Raw genomic sequence first — 12,031 nt, 5'->3', positions numbered from 1 at the left:
AACTTGAAACCTGATTGATATATTTTGTTAGAAAATACGTTTTTAGACAGTATCCCATTCATTTATCACATATGCATTTTAGAGCTCACTCTTGTGATTTCTTTGCTCCTCTTTCTCATTGTGCATAATACTTTTAGGGCCTTTGGCAGCCATTTTAAATATCAAAATACAACATTCATCACATACATGGCATATTTAATAATATATTTCGTTAACAATTATGTTTTTAGTCAGTATTCCACTCACTTAATCTTAATAATATGCATTTTAGTGATCACTCTTGTGAATTGTTTGGCCCCCATTGCCATTATACGCAATACTGTTTGGGCCAGTGGCGGCTATTTTAGATATCAAAATACAGCAATGTTCCCATATTTGACATAATAAATGATTTATCTCGTTAGTAATGATGATTTGCATATATTACTTCGTTCATACATCGCGATTTTTTGCAGTTTAGTGCTCATTTTTGTGAAAATTAGTTTTCCCTATTCATATTGTACATAATAGAGTATACAGTGGCCTATGGCGGCCATTTTGAATATCAGGAAAATAAATATTTTGTCAAAAATCATTTTTTGACAGAGTATTTCACTCCTGCCACACAATTTCATGAATTTCATAGCCAATGTGCGGACAATTTTATGATTTTCATGGGTAATTTGCATATTTTGGCGGCCATATTGGATTTTGCTAATTTGCGGAAAATGCTCAAGGTTACATGAGTGGCATCATCCAGATTCGTAATCAACACCCTCGAATTGACAAGAAACCATAAAAAAATATTGTATATATAAAAAAACAAGGTTATGCCTCTTCTATCCTGGACTAAAGGAGGAGGAGGATGCGAAGAAGGAGGAGAAGGAGAAGGAGGAGGTCGAGGGGGGAGAAGGACGATGAAGAAAGACTACAAAGCAAATAAACATTTTTATAGACTTTAAAAACTATATTTTATGCCAATGGATAGTCCAAGAACATGTTGTTGAATCATTGATATTGTACTTATTTGATTTTGAGCTTATTCAATCCACTTGAAAAAAAAAAAATTCAATCAAGATGTAGTAGATCAGTAGGCCCAAGTCAGTAAACTTTTGCTTTACCAATAATGCCCTACAAATCAATCTCGTTCTTGTTCAACTTGAGAAAAAAAAATCAATTTTATAAAGCAAAACTAATTAGGCATGAATTGGCATACATTTTTTCAATTTATAAGAATGAAATTGCAATATGCTTTGCCATAATATGGCATTTACCATATTGGTCATACATGTAGAACATTGATGTTGATAAATCTGTGACTGTGACTTCGACTAAATCAATCTTTCAGATTCAAGAAAGAAGGGAACATACCTCATTTATTGATAGCTTCCAACTGATTTAAAACAATTTCAAGAAAATGTGGAAAATAGATGGAAATTGAACTTTTGAGGAAGCTTTTTTAGGCGTAATATTAACAAAGAACATTTGACAGCTGGAACATTGGGTTCCTCTAAATAATAGTCATGATAAATGAATGGAAATATACTCACTTGGATCCGATTTCGACAGAACATCTTTATCTTTAAGGTTTCTGTTATAAGACAAAATAACATGGCATTACACAATTTTATACAAATATTATGATGAACCATATATATATAAAGCATTTCATCAGAATGAAAATCATCACAGCACGTGAAGGGGTTTTGTAAACAATGTTGTCATAGGAAAGGGGGTGAGGCAAGATGACTCTCTTCAGCTCCCATAAGCTACAGGATTCTCTCAGCTTTCATTTTTTTTCCTATATAGTGTCTGTTCAGTACTTTACCATGACGAAAACCTCCATTTGAGAACACTATACCCCAGTTTCCCTCAATCAATTCTCTTCTCCGAGTACGACAAAGCAAGCAAGCAATTTAAGTATCAAAACACCCGTTTCTTGCAATCTAAACTGCGGTCTTTCTCCAAACGGGGGTTTGACGTAATGACAATAACTTAAGGTCAAGTCCACCTCAGAAAAATGTTGATTTGAATCAATAGAGAAAAATCAGACAAGCACAATGCTGAAAATTTCATCAAAATCGGATGTAAAATAAGAAAGTTATGACATTTCAAAGTTTCGCTTATATTTAACAAAATAGTTATATGAACGAGCCAGTTACATCCAAATGAGAGAGTCGATGATGTCACTCACTCACTAGTTCTTTGGTTTTTTATTGTTCGAATTATACAATATTTCATTGTTTATAGATTTGACAATAAAGACCAACTTGACTGAACCATATAGTATTAAACAATGTATTAAACAAAATGTTAAAATAATGGAATTCCAAGTGTTCAGGGAGGAATGAAACTTCATTTCACATGACAATGACGAGAAAATCAAAATATTTCATATAATAAAATACAAAAGAAATAGTGAGTGAGTGATGTCATCAGTTCCCTCATTTGCATACTGACCGAGATGTGCATATAACTGTTTTGTGAAATGAAGCGAAACTTTAAAATGTCATAACTTTCTTATTTTACATCCGATTTTGATATGTTATGCTTGTTGAATTTTTCTCTTTTTATTCAAATCAAGTTTTTGTTGGGGTGGACTTGTCCTTTAAATATTCAATGCATTGGAGAGCAGTTGCACAATCAATGAGCTGATTGCTCTGTTGAAACTATGCAGTGTTTTATTTGCCTCAAAGAGCAATAGTTCAATTATCATTTCCAACTGCTTTTTCCATTACAAAAGCCAAGATGGCAGTGTAAACATTGGCAAATTTTTGTCACTGTTACTAAGAACACTTTAGAGATTCATAAAGAAAATAAATTGCAGTCTGCAACTATCCTGTCTCTATATGCAACGTACAACACACACTAAAAAAGTCTTTAAAGTAGAAATATATTGAAAATCGTAAAAATGGAGAATCATATATCAAATTAAAGGAGAAAATAAGAAGAACACGATGGTGTACATCATTTATCATGGAGACAGATGAAACTCAGTTAATTGATAGTTATAAGTTCTCTCTCTGAATGCTTCAAACACGCAGAATTATGTCCGCGAATTGGGGATTATATATATATATATATTTATAGATAAATAATTCCCCGAATTTCGTAATTTTGTCAAATTAATGAGATAAAAATTACATCTAACAGAACGAGTGACAATCTATCCCAGCCACATGAAGTTTATCGTCGGTGCATATCGTCTGCTGCTATTCGTTGATTTGCCTTCAGGTTCGGATTATATTGACTTGTTTGTAAGTACAGTTATATCATTATTTTCCTTCTTCATAGTCACAGAGGTAAGAGACTCTGTCTGGACAGTGTGGTAATTCATTTTCATGAATTCAATTTGGCCCGCGCGGTGTAGCTAGCACTTTTAGCAGCTACATGAGATGGTAGCGAATCGGCATGTGATCGTGTTGCAAGTTGAATTGTCCGACTCATCATCATCGGCGTAATTCCCCCAATTTACCTCCAACTATGTCACTTTGTTGTTCATTTCATCATCATTCTCGTCATCTTCAAAATCATCAATTTGAAAATCCAAATCTAGATAAAATTCTGGGTTTTCTTTCATTTTGTGATCGAAGTATTCAGTGACAGTGTGGAGAAACGTACCCTCGCAACAGGTTTTGCATGCAAGTGGAGCTTCACGTGGGAGAGCCAATCACGCCTCTCGTACAGACAGTGACGTCATCAAATTTGAGTCAATTCAGAGACCGATGCGAGGCATATTTCGGAGAGGCATTTTAGCGTTTTTTAATCGGCGATTTTAACCTTATGTATTATTTTCGTTATTTTTTTTAATGACCCACTGATAATCCCCACATCATTACCTTTCCATTGATATATAATAAGACCACATTCATAATCAATATATTTCTCCTTTAATATATCATTTTTGTAACAAAAGGGAAATTGATTACAAATATTATCCAACCCTGTTTATATGGCATGACGCAAACCTCCATTTGAGAACACTATACCCCTGTTTCAATTCTCTTCTCCAAGTACGACAAACCCTAACTGCCCCCAAGCAAGCAATTTAAGTATCAAAACACCTGTTTCTTGACCTCGGTCCGAAGATAACACAACAGCCCGGCATATACAGTCACAGCAGGGGGCCACACACGATGGGATGCATGCGCAGCGCTGAGCGCGGTCCCTGCAAAGCATGCCGTCATTTTTATTCGCTTACTTTCCTTATTTCGAGGTCAATTTTCTTCGTTCGAAATTGAAAATGTACTAACATTGGATTTCTGAATACAATGCCTTTGAAAACGTGATTAAATATCGAATACAATAATTTCATTCCGAAGGTCCTACTACAGGCAGAGAAGTCTTACGTAATAGCACAGCTGTTGTTTATCATTTCGTCCTTGGCTAAACGCTCATATACTGGCCTGTGGAGGTGAAATTGAGACAGCAGGGATACCCCGGGATTACCTGGCCAAGCACGGTTGATAAGGGCTTGGAAATGATTTTTGGGATTTCCAAATGGAAAATGGGGTATAAAACCGCAGTTTGCAATCTGAACTGCGGTCTTTCTCCAAACGGGGGTTTGAAGTAATGGAAGGACGTAATATTATCAATTTACATATGACTTGAGCAGTTCTCAAAGTAAAGTGAGAATGGAAAAAATGGGGGTCGGATAAAGAAAAAGGATTTTCATTCAAAGGAAGTGCCTTGCCCCCCCCAAAAAAAAAATGTATTCCCATTCATTAATGAGCTGTCTTTCATTATAATCTTAGTTTCTGTCATTCACCAGAGCACTCAAAAACTAAATTTGAGCATATTTTTGTGAAGCACTCTATTGGTGGAAAGTAAAAAAAAAGTATGTAGCCTGCAGACTCTCTTTCTTAAAGGAGAATGAAACTCTTGGAGCAAGTTAGCTTTTGTGAAAGCAGAAAAATCAAAGAATAAGATCAACAAAAGTTTGAGTAAAATAGGACTAGCAATAGAAGAGTTATGAGCATTTGAATGTCGAGATCACTAATGCTATGGAGATCCTCCAATTGGCAATGCGACCAAGATCTATGATGCCACAGATGAACAACTCTCCCCTTTTGGACACTGAAAATATACCCCAAAATACTTCTTTTTGCTCATTCTAATCATATGACAAACGATTCATCAATGATATAATGTTGTAAAATCTCTGTACTTGTCCTCTCATAAAGAGAACACCTCACCTTGTGATAGACTCTATACAAGTGAGAATATAAGTGAAATAAGTACTAAAGTAATGAGGGAGTTGTACGTGTGTGACATCACAGATCTTGGTCGCATTGCCAATGGGAGGATCTACATTGCATTAGTGATCTCAATATTCAAATGCTCATAACTTTCTTATTATTCATTCAATCTTCCTCAAACTTTCAACAATATGTTTCTTTGATTTTTCTCTTTGATATGGATTCAGCTGGTTTTAAGGGTTTCATTCTCCTTTAAAAGAACAAGTCCCGGGGGGGGGGGGGGGGGGGGACTTCCATTGACGAGTGGATACCATGCTCAAAAAGTACCTTAAACAAGTATTATCCATATTCTGAAAATGCACCCCTTAACAAGTATTGGCGTGTGAAACCCTACCCTTAACAAGTATTGGAAACAAAATGATACCCTTGGCAAGTATTCTCTGAATTGAACCCCTAAACAAGTACAGCAGTATTTTAATTGTTTTATGTCACAGACTTCGGTCGTCGGTTTTACCTTTACCTACATGATGGGTTTTGTACGGCCCCACCTCCCACATCTTGCGCTAATCGGACTCTAAACACGTAGTGTTGACTGTTGGGGCAAAAAGTACATCCTTTATAAAACATTTTAGTTTTTTTTATACCCTCGCAAATTTGACACTAAACACGTAGCTTTCCTAGTGAAATAGATACCCTTTTTTCATTATTTTAGTGTTTTTGACACCCTTATTACGTTACGTATGTAACATGCCCTATCTTAAAAAAGACATCCTTCTTACATGTTTTTTTTGTCGCGCATGGTATCCACTTGTCAATGCAAGTGCCCCCCCCCCCCCCCCCCCCGGGGACAAGTCCACCCCCAACAAAAAGTTGACTTGAATAAAAAGAGAAAATGCAACAAGCATAACACTGAAAATTTCATCAAAATCAGATGTAAAATAAGAAAGCTATGACATTTTAAAGTTTCACTTAATTTCACAAAACAGTTATATGCACACCCTGGTCGGTGTGCCAATGAGGAGACTGATGATGTCATCCACTCACTAATTCTTTTGTATTTTATTATACGAAATATGAAATATTTTAATTTTCTCTTCATTGTCATGTGAACTACGATTAATTCCTCCCTGACATTAGGAGTTAGCATTGTTTAATACTATATGATTCAATCAAGTTGGTCCTTATTGTCAAATCTGTAAAAAATACAATATTGTATTAATATTCAAACAATAAAAAACAAAAGAAATAGTGAGGGACATCATCGCCTGTCTCATTTGCATGTCACTGAGTTGTGCATATATCACTGTTTTGTGAAAATAAGAAAAATGTTAAAATGTCGTAACTTTCTTATTTTACATTCAATTTTCAAGAAATTCTAAGTGTTATAAATGCTAATTTGATTTTTCTATATTTATTCAAATCAACATTTTCTGGGGTGGACTTGACCTCTAATAAGAAAAAATAATCAAACTACATAATTTTCTTTCTACAGCTAAGCCAGGGCATATGCATGTATGATAAGTTATTGCAGAACTAGCAGTAGATACTAACTGATGCCAAAAAAGTCAAAGATCTATCCGCCAGATCACAAGAAAATAAGGAAAATATTGCCAACCTTAATTCAGCATACAGGGGTTACTATAAAGGACAAGATTATACCTTGACCTTGTTAGTATAGCATGGTGCCTTAAGTCTGTGCACTTGAAGTGTGCAGTGACCCTAGTCTACGCATACACGTATATCTGCAAATTCCCTGGATTCGCCACTTATTCCAACCTAAAATTACTTAATACCGATACTCTGAAATCAAGATAGGCCTACATGAAATACAGAAGATTGATATTCTGTAATATAAATTATGAACGTCTGACAAAAAGATAACCAACTGATCAGCTGACCGATCAGCTGACCAGTATGCATATCACTTCGGAGTTGATCAGTCGTCGCAGAGCATGGAATGCTCACCGAAAAACCAATAAAAAAGGCCTGAAATGTAAGTAGGTGTCTGGAGAAAAAAGTTGTTTTTCTTATTTCAAGAAAATATCACATTTTCTTTGTGGATTTGAATAGAAATAACCTTCAGACTGACAGAAGTGTTAATTTTTTTAGATCTAGGGGCCTAATGGCTGCAAAAAAAGAAGAATAAAATCAGGTCAATTTTCAGCATTTTCCTGCCATAGACTGTGTAGTTAAGAAATGGACACACACAAATCCAAATTTTTAGCTTCTGAGAGCTGTTATCAATTTATTCTTGATGCCAAAAACTTGTCCATAAAGTACCTAATGTTATGTGGGTTAGTTTGACTCTGAGATAAACTGAAATAACGACACGGATTGAGAATTGATATACAGTTCAGGTCCAGCCAGTCTGGTTGTTAATGTGTGTATGGAGTGCCAACATCACTGTCTCAATATGTATATGTGTGTGTGAAATGGACATAAGATAACATATGACATCCCCCTTACGGAGAATAAAACTGAGTCCATATATATAGTTCCAATCGAGATTTCCAGGGACAAAGTCCTTAAGATCCGATCAATATAGGTCAACTGAAGGTCAGCGGTTGTTTAAATGTCCACTAATAATGGCTTGAGGAGGAGTATAGGGTTTTTGAAGATCCGGTTCCAGACATGCATGTAATGGCTAAAGGACAATTAATAGGTGAGCCTGTTAGGCTTCTTAACATGACGGCCACTGCGGGTGCTGTTTGGGCCATCAGCATGTGGGGGTGAGTCCTGACGAGACAAGGGAGATGGTGGTGCAGTAGCCTTGTCTACAGGTGTTGCATTTGGTGCTGGTATCTCCAGGTCACGGTGAGGAAGCCTAGGTCGGGCATCTGCTAGCTGTTTTCTGTTCCTTCGCAATAGGCGACCATTCGGCGTCTCCACCAGGTAGGATCTAGGCTCTGGAAGTTTGTATCGGACAGTAGCTGGAAACCAATGTCCAGTTCGATGGTCCTGGACTCTGACAAGTTGACCAGCTGTAAGAGGTGGTAAGTCATGTGCCGACTTGTCATGGTAGTACTTCTGGGTCTCCTGTCTCTGTTCTAAGCGCCGGTAGACATTGTCGCGGCATGAAGCGTTGTTGGGGATTCTCACAGGGAGATTATCCTTCATCTTTCTTCCATAGAGTAGCTCAGTTGGACTTGGAATGCAACTATCTATTGGGGTTGCACGGATACACAGCAGAGCCATGTTAGGGTCTATGCCACTCGCCTTAGCTTTCTTGAACGTGTTCTTCACAGTTTGGATCATCCGCTCAATGAAGCCATTCGATCTGGGGTAGTGGGGAGAGGAAGTCACATGGTCAAATCCCCACTGTGTTGCAAACTCTCTGTAGGTTGAGGAGTCGAAGTGTCTACCGTTGTCACTGATGATGCGTTCTGGGACACCCTGTTCAGCAAACAACTGACGAGTTGCATTGACAACAGCAGCACTAGTACACTCCTGTGGCATCTTGCGGACGAAGGGGAACTTCGAAAAGTAATCTGCGATGATGAGATAATTGTTCCCTTCGAAGAAAAACAAGTCTGTACCCAAGACTTGCCAAGGTCTAGTTGGTATCTCATGCTGTAAAAGAGTCTCTCAGGGTTGTGAAGGCTTGCGCTCTTGGCAGACTGTGCAGTCCTTCACCATATCCTCAATGTCATCATTGATAGATTCCCAGTACACTGAAGCCTTAGCCCGAAGTCTTGTCTTCTCAATATCCTGGTGACTCTCGTGGAGCTTGGACAGTATGTATTCTCTCATACTCTTTGGGATTAGGATACGTTCTCCTTTCAGGATCAGTCCATCCTCGACAGCAAGCTCGTCACGGAAAGCCCAGTAGCTCTGAAGATGTCTTGGTAAATCTCGTCTTCTCTCTGGCCAGCCTCTAACGACAACCTCCCGGAGTGCTGCAAACTCAGCATCTTTGGCTGTTTCCTCCTTCAACTGACTCAAACGGTCTGGAGCAAATTGTACAAAGTTGATTTGCAGGTCAAGGGGAATGTGTTCTGGGGGACCAAGGGGACGCCTGGACAAGCAGTCAGCTACCGGTACATCCTTTCCAGGTCTGTAGACAATAGTAAGCGAATATGGCTGAAGACGAAGAAGCATACGCTGGAGTCTGGGTGGAGCTGCTACTAAGTGCTTGTGTTGTATCATCTCTAGAGGTCTGTGATCTGTTTCCACGGTGAAGCTCTTTCAATACAGGAATGTGTGGAAACGCTCACAACCAAAAACGACAGCAAGCAACTCCCGCTCAATGTTTGCGTATCTCTTCTCTGCATCACTAAGGGCCTTGGATGCAAATGCAATAGCCTTGCCATCCTGAAGGAGCATTGCCCCTAATCCTTGCAGAGAGGCATCTACCTGAAGCACAGTTGGTTTGCTGACATCAAAGTATGCTAGAGTGGCGTCATGACAGATCTTGTCACGCAGATTATTGAATGCGATCTCATGACTTGGAGTCCATTGGAAGTCAGAGTCTTGCTTCAAGAGACCACGTAAGCTATCAGTCTGAGCTGAGAGGTTTGGTATGAAGGGACTGAGGTAGGTTATCATACCAAGAAACTCTCGAAGTTGGCTCTTGTTCTCAGGCGGAGACATCGACTTGATCGCCTCAACCTTATGAGGATCTGGGTGGACGCCTTCAGCATCATAGATCATACCGAAGAAGGCAACCTGATTGACCTTTATGCTGCACTTGTCACTGTTGAACTGCAGACCATACTTTGTGGCTTGTGACATGAGGTGATTCAGGTTCCGGTCATGTTCCTCTTCACTCTTGCCGAAGACCACAATGTCGTCTGCAATTCCTATTGTCCCTGGGCAGCCTTCGAGGATTTCATCCATCCGCTGCTGGAACACATCCTGTGCCATTGCAAGACTGAATGGCATTCGAAGAAATCTGTAGCGTCCGAAGGAACTATTGAAGGTTATGAGAAGGGAGCTGCTATGGTCAAGCTTGATCGACCAGTAACCATTCTTTGCATCCAGCTTGCTGAAATACTCGGCTCCTGCTAGTTTGTGTGTCACCTCATCGGTTGTCATAGAGCGGTAGTGACAACGTCGAATAGCCTTGTTCAGATCCTTGGGGTCTAAGCATACACGTAGCTTGCCATTCGCCTTCCTGGAAATGGCGATGCTGCTCACCCAAGCTGTAGGTTCATCCACTTTAGCGATCACACCACTACCTTCCATGCTGTCAAACTCTCGCTTGAGTTCATCACGCACATGAATTGGGCACCGTCTGGGAGCATGGACCACAGGCTGAACATCAGGATCTAGCACAATATGATACTCTCCAGGGAAGTTGCCAATTTTGTCGAACTGGTCAGGGAATTGTCTCACAAGGCCATCAGTAGTGCTGATCTTTGTTGAATGTTTGATCTCGTCGATGCGTGTGTGCAGAGTGATCAATTTCAACTTCAATGCTGTGCTGAGTCCAACATTCGCCGGTCCCTTCGAGTCGACAATGAAGAAGGTGACGTATAGCCAAGGAGACTTATTAAATCGGCAAGGCAGACTCACCGATTCATAATGTCTAACTGGTGTCTCGTTGTACGCGAAGAGCCTTGCGGTTGAGTTGTGTATATACTGGGGGTTGGGCAATCCATCCTTGTTAAGGTGACCTGGATACATTCTGAGAGGAATTGTATTGCCTTCCGCGCCAGAATCAACCTTCGAGCGAAGCTTTGCTATTGTGCGCTCATTCCGCTGCACCTCAACATATGTCACTGCTAAGTCGTTGGTGTCGTCATCCTCCGCGCTGATGCTAGACACAACAATTTGGTCAAAAGACAGCACATCCATAGCGTCATGGAGCTGTTGGAACTCTGTGTCTTTGTCAGCTGTGCTATGAATCACGTTCATGCCCCTGGCACCGCGGTGTTGTGTAGTATGCTTCTGGTGCTGACCTTTGCGGTTCTGCCTCTTGGTACCAGAACTTGAAGCTGGGGATCGACACATGTTCTTCCAGTGGTTAGATTTTCCGCAGTTGTTACATTTAGTGCCATAGGCTGGGCATGCCTCACGTGGACTGCGTGCATGTTTACCACAATTTGGACACTTGTTACCATGGTTACTGCTAACGGTAGTCTTTTGTCGAACTACATGTCATCAACTGATGCTGGCTGCATGTTGGTCTGTATTTGGGCAAGCTGGGCCATATGCATCTGGGATGCTTCAAATGTCCTGCTCAGTTCAAGAACTTGTGCGAGACTGAGGGTCTTGCCTTTACCCAATAGGTCCTTCTGGAGCTCTGGATACCTTGTACCCGCTATAAATTGCTCGATGATCCATTTCTGAAGTTCAGTCTCATCTCGAAACTCGCAATCATACGCCTGTAGCTTGAGACACGATACAAAGTCATCTGTACTTTCCCTCTCCTTCTGCGTATACTTTTGGAGAAATAGTCTAGCCACTCGAAAATTAGCTCTAGGTTGCAGCTGTGTCTCAAACTTCTCCCAAACAATGACTGGGTTCTTACGATCATCACCCTCCAGTCCCCACGAGTTGTAGAGCTTGATGCCTGTTGCACCGGTGAAAAGGAGGATATGGTCCACCTGTATACCCACATCAATGTTCTTGACTGAGAAAAAGAGCTCACACTGTTACATGATGAAAGAGCTTTATTGCGCTAGCCCTATCAGGGTCATCCCAATCCATTCGGGGTGTATAATCACTCATTGTTAAGTCAGCAGTCAATATCACCACCAATAATAATGCAAATGTCAAAGTCACTGTTTACTCACACGAAAGTCTGCATATGGGACTGTACTCTGTCATGTCTGTAGTGAAAAAGCACAGTAGAATCCAATGACAGTCTGCTATGAAATTCTCTCAAAAAACAGTTCAAAAATGATTAAAAG

At 39.7% G+C, this 12,031-nt stretch overlaps 2 protein-coding genes across 2 annotated transcripts in view; both read right to left on the bottom strand.

Annotated features, from left to right (window-relative positions):
• The window catches only part of LOC129256693 (copine-8-like), a 61,703-nt gene extending 60,135 nt beyond the window's left edge, over positions 1-1,568 (bottom strand). The window contains exon 1 of the mRNA XM_054894854.2: positions 1,530-1,568. Coding sequence (XP_054750829.1) covers position 1,530 — 1 coding nt within the window. The 5' untranslated portion in view covers positions 1,531-1,568. The remainder of the gene's footprint in view (positions 1-1,529) is intronic.
• Positions 1,569-8,762: 7,194 nt separating this feature from the next.
• LOC129258054 (uncharacterized protein K02A2.6-like) lies at positions 8,763-9,323 on the bottom strand. The gene has a single exon (XM_064096081.1). It carries the CDS (start codon positions 9,321-9,323, stop codon positions 8,763-8,765), a length of 561 nt encoding a protein of 186 aa, XP_063952151.1.
• Positions 9,324-12,031: the final 2,708 nt, after the last annotated feature.

The sequence above is a fragment of the Lytechinus pictus genome, chromosome 3 (assembly GCF_037042905.1).
Source record: "Lytechinus pictus isolate F3 Inbred chromosome 3, Lp3.0, whole genome shotgun sequence".
NCBI classification, from domain to species: domain Eukaryota; kingdom Metazoa; phylum Echinodermata; class Echinoidea; order Temnopleuroida; family Toxopneustidae; genus Lytechinus; species Lytechinus pictus.
Note: the sequence above shows the minus strand (reverse complement) of the source record. Positions and strands in the feature narration are given on the sequence as shown.